Source organism: Tupaia chinensis, unplaced genomic scaffold (genome assembly GCF_000334495.1).
Source record: "Tupaia chinensis unplaced genomic scaffold, TupChi_1.0 Scaffold000104_1, whole genome shotgun sequence".
Classification (NCBI taxonomy): Eukaryota; Metazoa; Chordata; class Mammalia; order Scandentia; family Tupaiidae; genus Tupaia; species Tupaia belangeri.
In genome coordinates, this window is record NW_006159568.1 from 472786 (window position 1) to 495439 (window position 22654).

At 48.8% G+C, this 22654-nt stretch overlaps 1 protein-coding gene across 1 annotated transcript in view; it reads left to right on the forward strand.

Annotated features, from left to right (window-relative positions):
- Nucleotides 1-22648, forward strand: part of GABBR2 (gamma-aminobutyric acid type B receptor subunit 2) — a 414026-nt gene extending 391378 nt beyond the window's left edge. Inside the window, exons 14-19 of the mRNA XM_006143690.1 lie at nt 6395-6505; nt 8711-8935; nt 11281-11463; nt 13966-14095; nt 19222-19339; nt 22428-22648. Coding sequence (XP_006143752.1) covers nt 6395-6505; nt 8711-8935; nt 11281-11463; nt 13966-14095; nt 19222-19339; nt 22428-22593 — 933 coding nt within the window. The 3' untranslated portion in view covers nt 22594-22648. The remainder of the gene's footprint in view (nt 1-6394; nt 6506-8710; nt 8936-11280; nt 11464-13965; nt 14096-19221; nt 19340-22427) is intronic.
- Nucleotides 22649-22654: the final 6 nt, after the last annotated feature.

Below are 22654 nucleotides of genomic sequence, written 5' to 3' on the forward strand. Positions count from 1 at the left end.
GCTCTTCCCTCAGTTTCACATGCCTGGTATTGCTCAGCCTCAGATCTCAAAGTACTTGTCACCACCTCAGAAAGGCCTTCCAAGACTGCCTGATTTGAAGTAGGTCCCCCATCACAGCCCTTGAAGTACCCCACAGCTGCCTTTAGGAATATCTGTCACCACTGTACCATAGCTGCCCCGCATGGTATGTGAGCATGTCTGTCCTCCACTAGAATGCACGCCCCAGGAAAGCATGCAACCTGCTCCAGCATCTAGCACTGTGCCTGACACACGGTGGGTGCATGGTGAATACTCACGGAGTCGATTTTGAACGAATGAGTACAGGACAAATGCAGTCATCCTTCAGTGATTCAGCTCACACTGACTATACTGTAAATAAACAAATGGGAAACCAGGGTAGAGAAAAGGGAGCGGACTTGCCCCAGATAACCCAGCAAGTCAGTAGCAGGGCCAAGGTCTTTGACCTTTCAGGCAACCACATCTTGACCTGTGCCTTGACCCCCGGCCTATGCGTGTGCAGTTCTCTGGTGCAGGCTGTTTGCAAGGGCCACTGACCTACATTGTGAATAATTGCTTTATGCAGTGGACTCTCAGGCCAGCTGCTCTCGGCTTGCCGCACAGATGGGGGAGGCTTTTCCTCAGCAGCGTCTGCCGGCCTCCCACTGAGCGGTAGCCGACCAGGAATCAGGTGTGAGCACTTCCATCCTCTGGCCACCATACACAGGCATGGCCTCTGCTGGGCACAGGGCCCTGCTGGCAGGAAGGAGCATGATGAATTTGAGTTCAGCCTGCAGCACCAAAGCACAGTCTTCTCAGAGCTTCGGGGCCACTGACCCTTACCAATGAAGGTATTCCTCCCTGAGGCATGGCACCTCGCAGTTTATAACGCAGGTTCACGTGCACTGACTCCTGGGATTTGACGTGATGCTTAGGAGAGGCTGGGCAAATTGCGGGAGGCGCATGTGAGAGATGGAGGAGCACTGCTTTGGGAGTCAGCCAGCCTAGGTTTAATCTCAGCTCTGAGGCTTAGCAGCTGGAAAACACGAGCGAGTTACTAAACCTCTCTACACCTCAGTTTTCTCATCTTTAAGGTGGGTGTCACAAGCACATGGCTGGGTTCTTAGCAGGCTTTGAGAAGATAGCCTAGCAACTAACACATAGCTGGAACACATGACAAGTCTTGGAGACCTAAGGCTGCTGTTACTGGGTGAGGTCAACTGACTCTCCTCCTGAGGCCATCCTCGTGGAAACCTTTGTGCTCTTACTAGAATGGGAGACCACAGGACAGGGCTCTTGTCCTGGTTATTGCTGCATCCCTTGTGCACAAAACCGAACCCAGCAAGCTATAGTGTTTAATATTTATGTATCATAGGGAGGAATGAATAATTACTTAGGTAATTGACCAGGCGAGCAATACGGAAGGAAGGAAAATAAAGCAAATTGAAAGTCCTTGTAGACCAGTCCACCAGAGCAAGAGAAATATTAAGGCAGGGCAAAAGCTGTAACTGCAGTTGCACAAAGTGGGCCTGAAACCCAGACACATCTCTCTGACGTGAGACCCTGGCCAGCGCCTTCAGGAGTCAGTGCCCTGTCTTGCTGGCTTGGGCCGTGTGGCCAGCCCACAGTGGGAGCAGCTCCAGTGCAGTGCCCAAATATGGCCTGGGTCCCCCATTCAGCCACCAACAGCCGCCCTGGAAGGGGAGCAGGGTGGGTCCTCCCTGGTGCTTGGAAATCTTGTCTCATGTAAGGCCAGTTGTGTCTTCCAGAGTAACAGACTGCTGCTGACAGCCTCACCATTCCCTGCCCTACTGAGCCACGCACGCAGTTCTGTGTCCACAGCAGAGGGCAGTCCGTCAGCCTTCCATGCAGTTCTTTAGTGCCCTCAAGTGGTGCTTTGGTGCATGACAACAATGCCAAGTGAGTGTTCAGGTGGTGCAACTCTCTCCAAATCCCCTCTCAGTGAGTCCTCAGGCTCCTCTCCCCGTGAGTCACTCCAGCACCAGGCAGGATCAGGTCAGGTCGGCCAAGAAGCATGACTTGTACAGTGTTTGGGGATTTAGCACAGGAGCCAAGAGGCTTTATCCACAGACTCCCCACACCCTAGCCTCACCAGCACAGCCACTCCTCACTTCACACATGCACCCTCTAGGAAAAAAGAGAGAGAGAGAGCTTGGATTATTCTGGAGAGCTCCATAGAAAAGACAAGCACCGATGGCCAGAGATCCAGGAGACGATTCTGGTTCAATAAGAGAACTGTGCAACCATCTCACTAAAAGCGGGAAGGTAGGGGAGGGACAGCAGGGGAGGGTATATAAGCCTGATAACCATTGTCAAACTCCTGTGGGTAGATTCATTACATCGAACAATGGCGTATGACAGAACCAGTCCTCTCTACAATGACTAAGTTGCCATCATAAATGACTGCCTTTCATTGCAGAAAAACAGACCCAATCATCATTAGTGAGTTTGCTATTCGTGCGTGACCACACTGGGCCTGTCTACTGCATTCTGATGTTGCTGGGTTGTCAGGCATTGGAGAAACCCAGCTTCTGCCACTAGGTCACTGTTGACCATGGGACCAAGTTCACTCTGTTTCCTTAACTGAACAGTGAAAGGATGTCAGGAAGCCCACATTGCCCTCAGTAAAATGCATCCCGACTCCTGCGTGGTTAGCAATGAAGGGGTAATCTCTAGCATTGACCACTCTGATTTTGGTTACTAGAGATCACCTTCCCCTGGGGTCCCTCTCTCACTTGGAGACCTCGAGGGAGCCTGCTGTCGTCTGTAGCACTCCAGCCAAGTCTGGACTTGATGCCCATAGAACCAAAGAGGCTGAGCTATGGCTTCCTGTGGTTTGGAACAGCAAAGGGAAGTCAAGCCTGGGAGAACATTCCGTTGTATGATCTGCTTACAAATTGGCCTGAACTGGCCTGAACCCACAGGCCCCACCCTTCCTGGCTCCTGCCTCTGTATGGGACCATCGCCTTCCCTAAATTGAAGGCTAGGCATAAAGAAAGGTATCTAACCTTCCACCTGCCTCAGGCCCACCTTCCACACCCTTGGGTGCTATCAAAGTGCCCCTTCTTCCTAGTGATAGACCCCAGGAATGTCTACCTCCTACTCACAGAGGTGTGCCTTTGTAAAGCCTGGGCCTTAACAGCACAACTCCCTCAAAACACAGCATGCTGAACTGTGGCCATCCACCCTCAGTGGGATCTGATCTAAAGGCAAACAGCTTCACAGAGAAATCTTCTTTTAGTAAGTTTGTGATTAATCATGTAGCGATGAATCAATTCTGAAACTTTTTGTATCTCTACCCATGAAGACATGGGTAAATATTTTGATGGCATTGGAAGCCAGTGAGATGCAAATGTGGGATGGGGGAAGGCAAATGAGAACTCTGTGGTGTTGAATTTTATCTGTATCTATGTACAGATAGATGATAAGTGATGACAGACAGACAGAGAGATAAAAAAGGGCCTAGAAGTAAGGACACTTTAGGAACTGAACACATGAAGGTGTTGTGTTTTTGGCCTGAGGGTACATCTACTTTCTGGAGAGAGACACAGAGGAAGAGAGAGAGAAGGAAAAGGCATCCCCTCACACATACACCAGGGGATGTGGTCATGACACGATCCTTTCTCCTCCATTTCTCCATCCTGATGGAATTTGGGGCACACATGCACACATGTCCAGTGGCACGCACACATGTCCAGTGGCACATGCTCAGTGTGTCTCTCAAGCCGCTGGGCTGGAGCTCCAGCCATGTCAGTCATGTCAGTCATGTGAGGTGTGCCTCCCTTAGCCACTAGGCCATGGGGCTGGCTCTAGATACTGGTTTCTAATATTCTCCACTAGAAAGAAGCAGGACTCCTCAGATACATGACTGGTTCCAAGGCTGGGACAAGGAAAGTGTTAGGAGAGTCTGACATATCTTGCGCCTAGAAGTAAGAAAGTGCTCCCAAAAATTATGTAACAGGGCCAGCCAGGGAGGAGGGGTTGAGGCAGGTAGATCTTACATGACTGACTACGCAGTTCAAGTCCCAGACCTGGCAGCTTGAAAAACATTGCCGGGCATGTTTTTAATTATGGGGTCCATGTGGAGAAATCATCTGTGATGAGGGAGTTTACCAATGGCCAAACCTGGAAAGATCTGATCAACAAAATGAATAATGTCACAGGCCCTGTGGCCTGGTGGATAAGGAAACAGGATCCTACATGACCAATTGCAGTTTAAATCCTGGCCCCAGCGACATGCCAAGCATGCGTACATATGTGTACAAAATCCCAACAGGATGGAGAAATGGAAGAGAAGGAATTGAAGCATGATCATGTCCCATTGAGAAAGCATGCTTTCTCTCTTTTCCTCTCTCTGCCTCTCTGTCTTTCTCCGGCAAACACCTGTGCCCTTTGACAATTGTTTTAATGAACAATGATAGCAATGCAGGACCAGCAGATGGTGTAATGGTTACATCACTGGACTCCCACCATAGTCAACCGTGGTTCTAGTCGCAGACCCGATGGCTTAAAACTCGTGCCAGGTGCTTGTGCATGCTTGTCCAAGATACCAGGAGGAGAATGGAGGAGAAGAGATTGAAGCATGACCATCCCCTTGGGGAGGCGATTTCTCGCTTTCTGACTCTCTGTCTCTCCAGCGAGTGCATGTACCCTATAGCAAAAATCTCTCTCAAAATAATAATAATAATAATAATAATAATATCAATGGATTGTAGGACACTGAAGTAAAAAGGAACCCATGCTGTCATGCATAAGTAAATGGGAGAAAAGGGAAGCCCTTGTTTCAGTAGAGTGCCAAGTGTTTAAGTGAAATGACAGAGTTAGAAAATCACCATTTCACAGCCACCAAAGTAATAAATGACTCAGGTAAGAATCATCAATGGATACTGAAACCACTGAGTGAGCGTTTGTGGAGGAACAGGATACTCATACAGTCTCAAAGTAGCTCCCACAGATTATTTATTAATTACAAAGGGGAAACAGTACCTTTCGAGTCGAGGGATCTGGCACGCATCACCTCAACCAAGTGGTCACAGTTAGCACCACCACTGATGGCTCAGAGTGCCATTGAGTGCCCCTGATGGGAAGCACAGAGAAGGCGAGGACATCACTTATGTAGGATGCCTGCCAAAAATGCATAACCTGAATCTAACCGTGACAATACATTGAGGAAAACCCAAATTGAGAGACAGTCTACAAAATAACTCAACTTGCTTCTTCAGAAATATCAATAACATAAAGAACCAAAGAAGACTGTGGAGTTGTTTGAGATCAAAGGAGACCAGGGGGACACAAGAAGTAAATGCAATACACACTCTGGGTTGGATCTTGCTTTGGAAAAACCACAGTTGCCATGAAGGACATTATTGGTCCAACTGGTAAAACGGGAAAATGGATAGTGTGTTAGTATATTCTATCTGTGCTAAATTTCCTGAACTGGGTAAGTATATGTGGTGATATGAGAGTATCACCTTATTCTTAGGAGATACATGCTGAGATATATAGGGGCGAAGGGTCAGGATGTCTGCAACATGCTCTCAGATGGTTCAAAAAATGTAAATAGATGGTGGATACTGCTTAATGTCCTGGGCAGCTTTTACTTCCCCTGCCACCCTCTGGCTGATTCTATCCCAGAGTTTCCTAATTCCAATTCCTGAGCGGGGAGAATGTGCTTGGATAGCCTCCTCTCCATCACCCCCCTTTCCGCAGAGCACTTTGTACTAGGAAACCTCAGACGTCTCTCACCAGCCTCTGGATTGGCTGCCTGGGGTCAGGTGCCACCTGTTGTCCAATCAGCTCTGGCCCAGTTTGGGTCATGTGGTACATAACGTGGCTGCCACTACGGCTCCCACAGTGGGGGTGGTAGGCAGGAGAGTCTCCTTAGAAGGGCTTGAGAAAAACCCAAATCGAGAGACAGTCTACAAAATAACTGATGGGCCTCAGGCTTGACCGACAGGTATCTTCTCTGTCTTCATCTACCCGAGTTATGCCCAGAGACACCTGAAGACCTTCCGACATGATTTTGTGCCTCATTATCTGACTCTTTCAGCAAACATAATGGATACCATTTCAGGGCCGGGTCTTGTGCTAGGAGTGGCCCAGACCCTACCCTCAAGAGCTCTGACTCAAGTTGGTTGGGTTTGAAGAACACAGAGAACTGGAGTGCAGGGTTAAGTTGCAACCAAAAACAGAAATAGTCTGCATTAATCGAGACCTGAGCTGCACACTGTGGGAATGCAAAGATGGAGCCAATAATCCTCCTGGATGGCAGCATTGGCTGTGGCCCCCGGGAGGGAAATGGACCCTTAGACAGGGACCCGGCTGTTGGAAGGGTGCCCAGCACCATCCCTGGGGTTTCTGTTTTCTCCTCTTGCAGCCGGACCCAGCAGGACGGGACATCTCCATCCGCCCTCTCCTGGAGCACTGTGAGAACACCCACATGACCATCTGGCTGGGCATCGTCTATGCCTACAAGGGGCTTCTCATGGTAGGTGTGGAGCAGGAGGCAGAGTGGAGGGGTCACTTCTCTGTCAGCCTTTCTCTCCCAGGAGACTCCATCAACAAAAATAAACAGAACCCTGGTGACTAAGCACTTCTCTGCCAGGCCCAGTGTCCTCCATGTGTTATTTCAGCTCCCACAACAGCCCTGTGAGACAAGTAAAAATAGTATCCCCATTTCACTGATGAGGTCACTGAGGCTTGGTGTCTTTCCTGAAGCCATTCAGCTAGGAAGCAGCAGAGGCAAGATCTTAACCTGAGAACCATCCCAAAACCTGTGACTGCAACTCACAGCTGTCACTGTACTGTTCCCGGAAACAGCAGTCTTGACAACCAGCAGATGCCCACATCCCACATTTTGTGGGATCGCCTCTAAATCCATGGGAGGTCAATGGAATCATCCCCATTTAATAGATGAGAAAAGTCAGGGCCAGAGATGGGAAATGATTTTCCAATGATTTTCCCATAACCCCCATTCTTTGAACCCAGCACTCCTACTCCGCTGATATGTTAAAATCAAAGATCACCTACCAAGCCCACCTCATCCGGTTGTGGGATTTCAGAGTTAGGAAGGCCTAGAAAGGTCAGTCCCACCCTACTTTAGCCCAGTGCAAACAGCCAATCTTCTCTCCCACACCCTGTACAAGCAGTGCCTCTATTTAAATCCCTCCAACACCAGGAGGCTGACCACCCCAGTCTCCTCAGATCTGTCCACAGAAAAGTTAAGCCACTCTCTGTGGCTCTCACGTGGAGTCCAAGAACGAAACCCTCTCCAAAAGGCAAATAAACTGGAATTTCTTGGGCTGCTCAAATGCATCCTTAGCCTGATGTTGCTTCAGAGAACAACTCATGATTGATCCCATGTCCTGCAGGGGCCTGCAGCAGAAGAGCATGTGTGAGGGGACCCAGGGCAAAGATTGTCCCCCACTTCATGTCAATTGAGATCCCCCCTGTGGCTTCCATGAAGGTCTTTAGAGCACTCCTGGGCTATTGTCTGGGCCGCACAAGGTAGTGACCCTGAAGTGTCCACAGGAGTGCCCCAAGTGGGAATGGGGACTTAAGGACAAGCCAAAGACTGGTTCACACTGAGAGAGCGTGGTCACCAGGAACTTGTCAGAGATGGGCAGCCCAGGCCTGAGTTCACTAGCAGCAGGCAAAGTTGCTGCAGACAGATCTCAGCTCCATGGAAGGGAGCAATGTCCCCAGATGTCCCCTGAGAAGGGTGAGCACCCTGTCATGGGTAGCATGTTGTGGCGATGACTCGAGGTCCCCTAGCCTTTGTTGAGCAGAGTGAAACTAAACTCTCTCCAGGATCCTTCCAGCCTCAATGTTCCTGGATTCTGAGATGCAGTGAAATTAGTTTATGGTGAATCATAGTGACATCTTTAAAGTGGATTTCTCTGCAATGTTTTGATCATTCATCATCTTCTCCCACCTACTTCTAAAAGTGGTTAGAGATGGCTGTATCTCTCCCAGAGAAGCAAATGCCTTCAGCCAGATCATGTCAATACAAGCTGTATTTGACAGCACAAATGCAAAACCATTTCCAGTGTACACAGAGAACTATTCACAGCTCTCCTACCCCAGAGAGTTTAGGATTAAAAATCCCGCCTCACCCCCCCACTTCTGTTCTGGAATCATAGAATCTCAGGGCTAGAAGGAGTATGCACACCCCCTATTGTCAGATGTTTCAGTCCCACCTCCAGCCTACCCTGAGTATCCTGCTTGAACCCCTCTGGTGTTGGGGAGCTCACTCCCTTCAAAACAGACTGTGCTATCTGTGGATGGTATATTCATTTCCTGTGCCTCACATGCCAAACTATCATAAACCAATGGCTTAAAGTGACAGAAAGGCATTCTCTCACATTTCTGGAGGCCGTAAGTGTGGAATCAAGGCAGTGCCATGCTCCCTCTGAAGGCTCCAGGGAAGAATCCCTCCTTGCCTCGCCCAGCACCTCATGAGGGCTCCAAGTAGTCCTTGCGTTGTGATGGTGGAAGGAGAGCCAGACACCTGTCACACCCCCACCTGCATCTCCTCAGCGGGACTCAAGTCAGGGCCACAAGAGGAGACAAGGTGACAGCCAGAAGACCTGGCCAACAGCAAAGCCCCAGCCGCCCTCTCCCAGCCCCTCCAAGCACCGAGCGTGTGCCTCCATTGGTAATGACCATCTCTCCTTTCTGTTGGCCATTTCAGTTGTTCGGTTGTTTCTTAGCTTGGGAGACCCGCAATGTCAGCATCCCTGCACTCAATGACAGCAAGTACATCGGCATGAGCGTCTACAATGTGGGGATCATGTGCATCATCGGGGCTGCCGTCTCCTTCCTGACCCGGGACCAGCCCAACGTGCAGTTCTGCATCGTGGCCCTGGTCATCATCTTCTGCAGCACCATCACCCTCTGCCTGGTGTTTGTGCCGAAGGTGAGCACTGCGGGCTCTCGCCACCCTGGCCTCGGGCCTCGACCCACCTCAAGGGGCCTGTCGCATTTCCTCCACTTGCTTCAAGTGTTACGTGTTCTTTATGATGGAGACAACTCACACTGTAGAAAATCCAGGACGGGCACAGAAGGAAAGCCAGATTTTTTCAGAAATTTCACATAGCCCTACCAACCCAAAAATAATCACTGATAATGTTTTATTTGGGCTTTTTGTTTTTACTAGTAATGTTTTAGGGGGGTTTTATTTAAGATTTTTTTGTGTGATTTTCTTTTTTCCGGAAGGCACGTGTACTTGCCAGAGGCAGACAGAGAAGGAGATAGCACCTCCTAGTAGGGCATAGTCACACTGCAGTCCCTTCTCCATTTCTTAGTCCTGTTGGGATTTGGCACACATGTGCCCAGCTTTTTATTTATTTATTTATCTATTTTGCCAAGCCACTGGGTCTAGGATTCGAATTGTGTGATAAGCCATGTGGAATCTGGTTCCCTTAATCACCAGGCCCTGGGGCTGGTCCAATTTTATTTTCGTTCCATGAATAAGACAGAGACAAAGACAGAGATAAAGTACCCAGTAGAATCTCGATGCCTTGATTCACTCCCAGCCTCAGCCAGGCTGGATCGTGGGCATGTGTGTGCCAGGCACACTCTGGGAGGGCTTCAGACCTGAACCAGGCATCTCCCCACGTGAGCCAGCCTGGCAGAGCCCTGCACTTTACCACTGTGCCAACAACAAGCCCCCATGCTGTTCATGTTTTTGATGTGTTTTCTTCTAGTCTTTTTTTTTTTTTAATGGCTAGAATGCGATGTGTTTTAAGACACAGCTGTAACTATAGCACTCTTAGGATTTTGTAGTTTGCCTTTTTCACTTAACTTTTTGTCCTCCCGGCTTTCCCACATCTTAACCACCACGGAGAGGAAGTTCCTTCATTTACAGTCCGCTTGATCCCTTAAGAGACCCTTACAGTTCTTTGAAGATTTTTTTTATACTATAAGTGAACATATTTTTCTTCATTACATATTTTCCTTGTTTCCAATATTCCCTTAAGATAGACTCACAGAGTAGTATTATGGGGTCAAAAGAAATAACTTCCTTTATTTATTTATTTGCGTTTTTGCCCTAGGACACATACACTCACCAGAGAGAGACAGAAAGTAAGAAACCACCCCCCATGGGGATGGCCACACCACAATCCCTCCTCCTCTGTTCTTCTTTGGGGATTTTGGGCACACACGCACCTGCTGTGATTTTCAAGTCATTGAGTCCAGGATCAAACCATTGTCAGCCATGTAGGAGTCTTTAACCACTGTACCACCTGCTGGCCCCAGAAATGATCATTTTTAGTAGCCATTTACATTTTTATTTATCCCAGAGCTGACCTTCAGGACCATCTTCGTGAGACAGTTTTCAAGCATCAACCTATACAGCAGTGGGCACAATGCATGTGGGGGGATGGTTGACCTGCAGTGGAGGGGTCGTGTAGAGGGGAGCCTGACCTCAGTGGGTCTCAAGAGGACAGACAGGAGTAGGACGCAGAGCTGGGAAGAAGCTACTAACCCAAGTAGGGGAGCATGTGCTCCAGAGTTGGGCAGGGGCAGAGGGAGATCAGGTGGGACCTGTTTAGGGGAGTGAGCTGCCCACTGCCTCCATCCTCCCTGGCATGCAGCCAGTTCTGGAATACCTCACCTCTGCCTTAAGGTGCCTCTGGTGTGTCCATCCCCACCCAGGCTCCAGGCCAACATGACAGCTTCTCTTTCTGCACCCTGACATTCTCTTCATCCTGCAAAAGTTGCCAGATGGCTCTCTCAGCCCACCTCCTATAGTGTCACTCTGCCCAATCAGCTTTGCTTACTCCCATTACCACCTCAGCTCCAGAATCTGGCTTTCAGGACCCTCGGCTCACCTCCAGTCTCCAGAATCCTGTTTACCATCTCGACAGTGCCCTGTGCCCCAGGCCTCCCTCCTTAGCATATGCTGTTTCTCCCCACTGCAGTTCCCCACCCTCCTCTCAGACCCTCTGCAGGACTCAGCCCAGGCTACAGCACTGTGGAGGGCCCTCTGTCCTTGATCTATGCTGGCCTGGTGTAGAGTAAGTCCTTCCTCTTCCCGACTCCACACCCGCGCCTCTGCACCTGGAAGTCCTGATGGGCCATGGCTCACTCAGCTCTCCAGTACTGTACAAGGTCACACACACCGAGGGGCAGAGCCCAGGCTGTGTCTTCCTGGGCCCCTGTCTCCAAGGCAGGCCTGCTGGGAGGGACTGCAGCTCTGATGCGTGGAAGGACCCAGGCTTCTCCCTTCAACCCCTTATACTTCCCGTGTCCTTTCAGCTCATCACTCTGAGAACAAACCCAGATGCAGCAACTCAGAACAGGCGATTCCAGTTCACTCAGAATCAGAAGAAAGAAGACTCAAAAACGTCCACCTCGGTCACCAGTGTGAACCAAGCCAGCACATCCCGCCTGGAGGGCCTACAGTCGGAAAACCACCGCCTGCGCATGAAGATCACAGAGGTATCCCCCACTCCACCTGGCAGCCAGGGCCCCTCCTTCCATTTGAGTCCCTCTGACTGGGACAGGGACTTTCAGAGCTTCCCTCACACCACATCCCCTCTAGAACATCCTGCCCCATGGTGACAGTCCCATCTGGTGCTCTTACAGCTGCAGGAACCAGGAACCGTTCACCACATAGGCAGCTTGACAGAGCCTGACAGTAGTTAACTGGCCACTGGGCCCGAGCTCTTGGCATCCAGTAATGCCACATTCGAGACATTCTCATAAAGAAGAATTCTAGAGATGCGTGAGCAGGATGATCATAGCTTCTTAAGTGTGTGTGTTCATGTGTGTGTGCATGTGCATGTATGTGTCTCCGTTTTACATTCTCCCAGCCAACCCAGTGGTATCCACATCTGTAGAAAGTACAGCTAGAGAAGAGGAAGTGAAAAGAAGGAGGGAGAGTTTGTTGCAGGAGACCTCACCCTTGTCCTGAAGGTCCTTCACAGGTCCTTAAATAGTCCAGAAAAATCCATAACCAGATCCCATTGTGCCCAAGCTCAAATTCTGGACTTCCTACACCAGGGAGAGAAAACAATTGAGTCCTTCCCCCTTTTTCACTTCTCCTTGTGGGTCAGGAGATGTGACTGGACTCGTGCTCTGCAGCCTTTAATAGCGGAATTCAAACTCAGCGAGGGGGACAAGAAAGGAACCCAGGACTGTGTTGGGCAGGGTTGCTGCCTACGCTGCTGCCACAAGGAGGCCCCAGAATAAAGTGGCCCAGACAAAATATGTTCATTCCTCTCTTACCTAGCAGTGTTGAGGACAGAGGTCCTGTTTGGGCAGCTCTGTGCCCATAGCCATGCTGGACTAAGTCCCTTCTCTGGTTTTCTGCCATTTCCCAAGGCGTTTCCCTCATGGGTGCAGGTAGAGCCAAATGGAAGTCATATCCACTCTCAGGAAGGGAAGAGTCAGGAATTCCACAGGAGGTAGTGCCCATTTGTCAAGTGACACAAAAATGGCACATATTTGGTGTCTGCTGCTGTTACATGGGCAAGAGATCTCAGGATCACACTCAGGGGAGACTGGTAAATACGGTCCCTAGCTGGACAGTTGCAAGGAAGTAGTCACGCACAGGATCGCCAGAGTAGACATAGGATACCCAGCTCAACTTCAATGCCCAGTCAACAGTCCACCATATTTTTCGGTGTAAGTCTATCCCAAACATTCTATGGGATAGACTTATCTCAAAGAAAAGGGTACTTTTGTTGTTGTTATCAGAAATTCAGATTGCACATTCTATTTTTTATTTGCAAGATCTCTCACCCCTTTCGAGGGGCTCACGGTAGATTTCCATGGAGAGCCACTACTGTAGGTTGTCTGTGCACCTGGAAATGACTCCTTTAGGACAGGGCCACCAACTGGCAGCAAAGTAGGAAAGGTGTCAGTCCGCGGGCCCCTCGCAGGTTCTGTGTTAAGGCCAGCCCTCTCTGTGGTTAGCTACGCCATGCCTCTGTGCTTTTACATATCACCTCTGCTTGCGTACTTCAACAATGAAGAGTTCACTCACATTAGGGAACCCATGTCCCTGTTAAGCCCCAAAAATGTCGGGTCTCTTTTCTGAAATTGATGCAATCTGACCTCCTCTTGCTCCCACCTCTGATGCTCACTCGGCCATTTGAGTTGCACAGAAAAGGGTATCCTGTTCCTCCTCAGCATGCAGACTTACGGAACAACGTAATGGTTGTACTCTAGACATCAGAACAGCTCTTTACAGAAAATAAGGTTCCTCCCCCTCCCTGTAGGGTGCCACCTCCCACCCCAACTACCATCCCCACCCCCCACCCACACCCACACACTCACTCCCCAGGCTTCTCAAGGGCTGAACTGCCCCAGGGTCTGCCACCTGATTCCTACTCAACCTGGAGATGACTGAGAGCCATCCTGATGAACTGCTCTGGATGAGTCCCTGCTGGTCTGAGATTTCATGGCAGTGTGAGGCTAGAAGCTGAGTAGCCCTGCATTTCCATCCTCTCCCTGAGGATCCTGTTAGGGACCAATAATAATAATTATAGCCATATTAGCCTAGTAACAGAGTACTCTTATTATGGCACTGAGCTAAACTTTCTATTATCCCATTAACATCACAGCATCCTGGCATGGTACACATATTATCATCCCATTCTACAAATAGAGGTTGAGACTCGATTCTCACAAGCCAGTAAGAAGGGGTGGCCATGGCCTGTCCCTGCCTCCCTGACTTGCTTAGCAGGTTCCATCAGGCTCCAGCCTACACTGAATTGCAAAGCCCAGGTCACTGTGATCAGAGCTTCTCCCTGAACAGCAGCTAGCAGTTGTTCTGTACCCCTGTACCTCATCACTAAGTTTCAGCAGCCCTTCTGTCTCCCAAAACCCTACAAAGCCAGGCAGGGACCCGCCCAGTAAGCCATCCCTTGCTTCCAAAGATGTGTTTTCCAGGGCTGGGGAGGGGACTCTGTCTCAGCTGGAGTCTCTGTCTTCTAGCTGGATAAAGACTTGGAAGAGGTCACTATGCAGCTGCAGGACACACCAGAAAAGACCACCTACATCAAACAGAACCACTACCAGGAGCTCAATGATATTCTCAACCTGGGGAACTTCACCGAGAGCACAGGTAAGCACAGGCAGGGCTCCTACAACACAGAGACTCTGCTTTCAGCAACCAACGGTCCACCGTCCAGTTTACAGGTGAACATACTGAGGCTCAGAGAGGCCCTGGTTGAAGTCACACCCACAGAGCTGGAGCACAGTTCGGTGTGTTCCTGAGCCCCACCCTGCCTGGCCTGTGGCGTTGTTTCTCATCTCTCAGGTTCCCGTTCCACAGGTGCACAGCATGCTGGCATGCCCAGTGTACAGCCAGGGCCGCGCCCTGTTACCTTTTTGTTCTATAGTTTACCCTTCCTTTTCTGGACAGTACTGCCTGGTTTCCAGCATGCCTCAGGAATGTACAAGAAAGGCACAGTCAGTAAGATATGATATGATGCTCAACTCACCAACCACTCGCAAAATACATGCCACAGTAACACAAACCACTTTTTCCCTACCTTTTGGAAAAAAATGTACAATATTGCCAGTATGGGGGCCTGCTGGTTGTGTGGTGATTAAGGTGGCTGGATCCCATGTGGCCTACTGTGCAGTTTGACTCCTGGGACCAAGTGACTTGAGAAACATGCTGGGCGTGTGTGCATGTGTGCCCAAAATCCCAAGAGGAGAATGAAGAAGGGATTGTGGGACGGCCATCCCCTCAGGGGTGGGTGGATGGGGAAGGGATTGATTTCTCACTTTCCTTCTCACTCTCTATTGCTCTCTGGCAAGTGCATGCACACTATAGCAAAAACTTTAAATTAAATTAAAAAATACTCCTAGTAATTTTAGCATTTGGCAAAGGTGGGCATTTCAAATTGGTGGCAGAAAAATGAATTATTCAATTTCATTAGGATAAATGGTTAGCCATCTGGCAAAGAAGGTAGATCCTTACCTCATATCTTCCATAAAAATAAATTCCAGATGGATGAAAGATTTTAATGCTAAAAGCAAAACCATAAAAGTACTAGAGGAAACCAAGGGATTTCTTTTCTTAATAAACTCAGAGAAAAGGCCTTTCTCAGTTTGATGCAAAACAGAAGCCACAAAAGAAAAGGTTGATAAATTTAACTACCAAAAAAATGTTTTTCACAATGCATCTGCTATCATAAGTACAGTCAAAAAGTCAAACAACAAACCAACCCCCAAAATATTTTAACTCCGGTAATAAGCTTATTCTCTTATATAAAAAAGGAATTATATGCAATTATACACAAAATATATATAATTACATACAAATTAATTTTTTACGTACCTACAACCTAAAAGAAAAGTCAGCCAATGAGAGTTCTAATGAAAGGAAATAGAGGGCCGATCGTTGGTGTGGTGGTGAAGGCAGCAGTATCCCACATGGCTGACTACATGATTTGAGTCCCAGACCTGCAGACCCTGAAAAACACACCAGGCACTTGTGTATGCACCCAGAATCCCAAAAGGAGGGAGAGGTGGAGCAGAGAGAAGGGTGTGACTATACTCCATGGATGGGTGCTTTCTCACTTTCCCGCTCTCTATGTCTCCATCAAGTGCAGGTGCCCTTTGGCAAATTTTAAGATAGGAAGTACAAGTGGTTCTTACATTTATAAAAAGATGCTCGGGACCAGCAGTTGGTGTAATGGCTATGTTGCTGGACTCCCATATAGTTGACTACGGTTCAAGTCCCGGACCCGGTGGCTTAAACTCATGTCGGGCACGTGTGTGTGCGTGCCCAAGATCCAGAGAGGAGAATGGAGAAGAAGGGATTGTGGTGTGGCCATCCTCCCTGGGGGGTGATTTCTTACTTTCTGTCTCTCTGTCTCTCTCTGTCTTTCTGGTGAGCGCATGCGCCCTATAGCAAAAACCTCTCCCCCCAAAAAAGAAAAGAAAGGATGCTCGATCTCACTCCTTATTCAAGGAATACAAAATGAGTTTGCGATGAGATACCATTTTCACCTATACTACTGGCAAAGATCAGAGATCAAAAATTGCTAAGAGGACAGTCTCCATGACATACTAGTAAATATGCTGTTCAAGAAAAGCCACATGCTGACCACAGTTCGAATCCCCAGTCAGTCAGCCCAAAACATGAGTGCCCAAGATCTGATGGGCTGGAAGACTGGAGGAGGGTGATTGTAGTGTGACTAGACCCTGTGGAAGACCCTATCTCTGGCTCTCTCTAAATCTCATCTGCATGCACACTAATGGATAAAGAAAAGAAATTTGTAAGTTAATGTGAGTTTAAGGAAACACATGAGGAAAGGGACATTTTCAAACATCACTTGTTAAAATAGAAACTGTTTTGACTCAGCAACTCCATTTGGGGGATTCGTTCTATGTGTCTTAGTCCATTTGTGCTGTTATTTTTTAAAAAAATGCCAAGGGAACCAGCAGTTAGCGTAATGGCTATGTCGCTGGACTCCCATGTAGTCGACCGCGGTTCGCGTCCCGGACCCGGTGGCTTAAAACTCACGCCGGGCGCGTGTGCGTGCGTGCCCAAGATCCCGAGAGGAGAATGGAGGAGAAGGGATTGTGGTGTGACCATATCCCCTGGGGGGTGATTTCTCGCTTTCTGTCTCTATGTCTCTCTCTGTCTGGCGAGCGTACGCGCCCTATAGCAAAAATCTCTCCAAAAAAAAAAAAAAAAGAAAAGAAATGCCACAAGCTGAGTAGGATATAAATGACAGTTTATTTCACACAGTTCTGGAGGCTAGGAGTCCAAAGCATGGCCCTGGCAGGTTCCGTGTCCACCTCAGAGTCAGTGCCTGGAACGGTGCATTTTCTGGAAGGAAGGAACGCTACGGCCTCACTTGGCAGAAGGGACAAGAGGAACAAAGCCACTAACTCAAGCCCTTTTGTTTTGTTTTTTGGTGTTTTGGGGGTTTTTTTGAGAGATTTTTGCTATAGGATACCTGTACTTGCCAGAGAGACAGAGAGATAAAGTGAGAAATCACCCCCAGGAGAGATGGCCACGCCACAATAGCTCCTCCTTGACTCTCCTCTTGGGATCATGGGCACACACGCTTAAACATGCCCTGCATAAGTTTTAAGTCACCAAGACTGAGATTCAAGCCATGGTCGACTATGTGGGAGTCCAGCGTCGTGACCATTACACCATCTGCTACTTCCACTCAAGCCCTTTTGTAAGAGTCCTAATCCCATAATAGCCTTACCTCCTAATGGCTGCCCTCTGTAAGTTTCAACAGGCGAATGGGGCGGGGGGACATATTCACACTGTACCCTGGCTCTACGGGCATTCTCATCATGCATGGTAACTAGCAGTAGCTAAATTCTGTAAAGTCCCCTCGAGTAGTGAATTAACAAATACCAAACTACTGTTTCTGAGTCAGTATCCTTGTCGACCGATCGCTGCTTGGTTTCATGTGTATTTCTGTTTAAGTTGCCGTATTTAATAGATAGTCGATTCATTACCACTGCACTCGTAGCCAGCAGCCTGAGAGCTCACGCCCGATGGGAGCTGACCTAACACACATGTTTTCTGAGTCCCATCACAGCCCTCTGTCTGAGGAACACTAGACGTACTTCGGCTCTGTGCTTTGGCCCTTTTAAAAAGCGAAATTGCCGGGAACCAGCAGTTAGCATAATGGCTATGTCGCTGGACTCCCACGTAGTCGACCGCAGTTCGCGTCCCGGACCCGGTGGCTTAAAACTCACGCCGGGCGCGTGTGCGTGCGTGCCCAAGATCCCAAGAGGAGGATGGAGGAGAAGGGATTGCGGTGTGACCATCCCCCCTGGGGGGTGATTTCTCGCTTTCTGTCTCTATGTCTCTCTCTGGCGAGCACACACACCCTATAGCGAAAACCTCTCCCCCCCAAAAAAAATGTGAAAAACTTACCACAAATGTACCTCAAAAAGATGCTTATTTACATTAGGAGAGCTGGCATAAGAAGGCAGAGGTCGCCTTGTTTGACCTTAGCTGGGAATATGTACATCGGGCATCTTGAAATTTTTGACAGTCTTTGCCTGTCAGCAAATGACCACAAAAGCATTGTGAGTGTTGATTTCGTGGTTACAAATAAATGTGAGTGAGTAGATGAGTTCATGAACACAGAATTCATGAATAATGAGGATCAACTCTACTCACGTGGTGCTAAATGACACACACGTGTAAGACTGACCAGTGCCGCAAAAACGGACAAGCACATGAATGCTCCCCTCCACACCAAATCCATCCAGATCTCTCAGGTGAGGGCCAGCTTTTACATTCGTTTAACTCTTGTGGCGTTCTGAAGCACCAAAGGTGCTGTTGAGAGGATTTACAACACCATGTTTTGTGGCTACACAATATTTTTTGTGAATGGAGGCCCCATAACTTATGCCATTAATCCATTGTTACTACACAGATTTAAATTAGGTCTAACATTTTGATGTTGAAAATGATGCTGAGTTAACCGTTTTGTAATGTGTCTGCACACGTAACCCTAATTGTTTCCTTGGGATGATTCCCAGAAGTGGAAATTCTAGGCAGCTTGTGGGCCAGCAGGTAGGGTGGCGGTAAAGGCAGCTGGACTCCACAGCCTTCAGTACCAGACCCAATGGCTTGACCATTACACTGGGCACCTTGAAATTTGCACTGGCTGTATGTCCGTGCCTGCCCAAAATCTCAAGAGGAGAATGGAGAAGGGACTGCGGCATGGCCATACTCTCTAGGGGACGATTTCTCACTTTCCTCTCTCTCTCTGTCTCTCTCTGACAAGTGCACATGCCTTATAAGAAACTTCAAAAATAAATTAAAAGATATGCACCTTTTATGGTGTTTGATATGTATCAACAATGCCCTCCCAGAAAGGCGATGCCATTTATACCCCCTGCCAGCAGCTTTCTGACAAGTGAAAAGAGCCTTACTACCTGCTATTAGAACTTCTCATTTCTAAGTTCTGTTGCTATATTGTCAACTTGGCTCCCCCCTTTTTTCTTGGAGAGAGGGTGGGCACGGGGCAAGACATACACGTCCCTAGCACACTGCTTCCATCCCCAGGCCGAGGCATCTCAGCTCACTGCCCTGGTCCTGGGATAGCAGGTACACAGACCATGGCTGAGAAAACACAGAAGGTTGTTGGACTTTTTTGCATTCTCTCTCCTCAGGCAGCATCCTGAAAAGATCGCAGTGTTGATTTTTCAAAAACTAAGCTAACAGAATGTGTTGTGATGTTTTGCATTCAGATGGGGGAAAGGCCATTTTAAAAAATCACCTTGATCAAAATCCCCAGCTACAGTGGAACACCACAGAGCCCTCTCGAACATGCAAAGACCCTATAGAAGATATAAACTCCCCTGAACAGTAAGTATCTTCTCCTTTAGAGTTTTTACCAATGAATACATTACTCCTGCTCAACAAGTTATAGTTTGCACCGTATTTTGCATCCATTATTTTAACTTCACAGCAATCCTCTAATGCAAATCATATTATAATTTGTCTGTTTATTTTTTAAAACAAAAAAACTCATTCCATAAGTGGAGGTGACTTGTCAAAGCTCACCCAGTTGCTAAGTGCAGGAGATGGGATTTGAACACCAATTCTCCAGTGTACCACATTGCCTTTGTCACATAGCAGGTGTAGCCTCGCTACCTGCATTTACTTGAAAGTGATTCATTGAGCCCTCTATAGGTGTTGGCGACACAGCAGTGGAAAAAACAGACAAAAGTCCCTCCTTTCATGGAAACCCCACTCTATTGGGCAGCTTAATAACTTTAAAAAAAAAATGCAAGACTTCGGATATTAAATGATAGGTGTTATGGAGAAAAATCAAGCAAAGAAGGGAGTTGGGGAGTGTCATTTTAGGTAGGGTGGTCAGAGAAATCTCAAGGAGAAGATGACATCCAAGCCTTGGGACTAGCAGTTAGTGTAATGGCTAAGTCGCTGGACTCCCTTGTAGTCGACCCCGGTTCAAGTCCCGGACCTGGCGGCTTTAACTCATGCCAGGCATGTGTGCGTGCGTGCCCAAGATCCCAAGAGGAGAATGGAGGTGAATGGATTGCAGTGTGGCCATCCCCCCTGGGGGGTGATTTCTCGCTTTCTGTCTCTCTGTCTCTCTCTGTCTTTCTGGCGAGCGCACGCACCCTGTAGCAGAAAAAAAGAAAAAGATGACATCTAAGCCTTGGACATCTCAGTTAGCTTTGTCTCACTGGCCATTTTGTCTTCCTATCTTACAGCAGATTGGAAGCAGAGGTCGGACATGTCCATTCTGAAACTTGGCCTCTAGAAAGTGACAAGCAATGAGAACACAAAGGTGGCCAGATCACCAACCACAGCGTGTTGGGGGGCATTTGCAAGTATCAGGGCTAAGTCTCTATTAACCCAATTAGCTCCAAGGCAGGACCAGTTTTTAGTCCAGAACAGTTCCTGATGGTTACATGGCATTGGGCAGCGGTTAACCTATCAGCTGGCCTCATCAGGGTGTAGGTACCTTGAGGAGAAGGTATAAACCCTTCCTGTGTCCCCTGGACTGAACACTGGCTCCAGCATTGAGTCAGTTCTTGGCAGGCATTTGTTGAATGAATGAAAGGTGAACAAGATCCCACCAGGGAGCAGGATTCTCTGACTTGGACAGCCTCAAGGCAGATGCCCGCCTTGCCTAGGAAGAAGCTCTGCCCTGAGTGCTTGGACAGGGCACCTCTTTCCCAGGTCAGGTTCATACTTCAGCTCCCTATTTTTTCCCCCGGACTCTTTGCCAACGTCATCATGGCTGATGTTACACAGGTTCGACTTTGATTTCAGAACGAGATCCCCAGCACTTCAGTCCCATGCACACTCGGAAGGTGTCTCTGGGGAGATGCCTTTCTGGTCAACAGGTCCTTAGGGAATGGGAGTCAGCCTTTCATCTGCCCCCCTACCACGCCCGGTCTCAGAACCCATAAATGTCCTAAACAAACTTCAGGCACACACCATGTTGGGATGAGGCAGCCCTGTGGATTGATTTGCTTCTACCCCAAAGCAATATGATTTCAAGAAGCAAAAGCCCCAGTTTCTTAGTGCAGTTTTGTCTCCATAGACAAGTCTTTGGGAAGTCTATGACCTTTGTACCTTTCCCTGTCTTTTCATGCGAATAGCACCACTTCCTTTGCTTGTTGGGGTTTTGTTAGGATCTAGACTTTTTATTGTTATTTTTTTCACCTGAGTGACCAGGCACTGGGGGCACGAGGCACGGGAATCTAGTCCTGTCCCTGGGGAACACCCGTATGTAATGTACAAGAAAGCAGCTGAGCAGAGCAGGGACCAGTTGCCTGGGCACATTCCCCAGGAGCAGCTTTTTCAACAATTAAGGTTACTTAGTGACATGATAGTCATTAAGACCACCCAGGACTGTGCCTGTGAGGAGGGAGCCAGAGGGCAGCTCCCTTTCCCTTGCTGACCCTCCTCAGTCGAAGGACCGTGCCTGTGAGGAGGGAGCTCCCTTTCCCTTGCTGACCCTCCTCAGTCACTAGTTCAAGCCCGCCCCATCCAGCTTGACCCTGTCTCCAGATTTTTCTTGCTTTTGGTATTTACCAAGGGCTCTGGTTTCTGGGTATTTGCTAAGAGCTCCGGGAGATTAGAGGACGAGAAGGAGGCTCCCTTTCCAAGGGAATTGGCACAGAGAAGTTGACATTTTACTGGATCTTGAAGGAAACATAGTTCATCAGGTCAGGAAGTAAAGGAAAAGCATTCCTATGGGGAACCAGCTTGTGCAAAGGTGTGGAAGAGCACCCAGGAGCACTATTTTAGGAGACATTCCCACCCAGAAGGCAGGGCTGCAGGGAGAGGGAGTACCTGATTCACCTGGAGAGTTTAGTGAACCCCGAAGGTCCCATCAAGTCATGTCCTCTTTGTCCTTTCATGGCTTCCCAGTGTTGGGAAGATAACACTAGTCACCAAAGAAGCCAAAGACCAAGAAAGAACCTGCTGGAACTGGCCCAGCAAGAAGGGGTGAGGTCCTGGGCAAAGCAGCAGCAGAGGGGAATGAGGAGAGAGCAGCTGAGAAGCTTTTCAAGAATGAGACCAAGAGCCAAGTCCACTGGAGACTTCTGAGAGGAGAGAACGAGAAGTGCTGTGTTGGCAGCCACGCCTTGCTCTCAGTAATACCGCCATGTCAGTTACAGTCATTGCCAGTCCTGGACAGAAGCTCAAAAAGGCTGCCTCTTCCTTGGTCGTCCTAGTCTCCCTGGCTATTCCCGGGTGTGTGTGTGTGGGGGGGGGGAGGTTAGCTGGTATGCATAAGCCTACATTAACAACTGGCTGGATGGTTGAGTTGTTAGATGATTGGAGGGACAGATCTTGGATTCAGAGAAAAAGATGCTCCTATCGTCAGCTTTCAGAGCCAAACCGAGTCCAAGGAACTTTCTGGTGAGTAGCCTGAGTCTTCACTAACACTGCTCCCTCTGTTTCTCTCCAGTATCCAGCGCCGGCTGTCCCTCCAGCTCCCCATCCTCCACCACGCCTACCTCCCGTCCATCGGAGGCGTGGACGCCAGCTGTGTCAGCCCCTGCGTCAGCCCCACCGCCAGCCCCCGTCACAGACATGTGCCACCCTCCTTCCGAGTCATGGTCTCGGGCCTGTAAGGGTGGGAGGCCTGGGGCCGGGGCCTCCCCTGGGACAGAACCACAATGGGCAGAGGCAGCT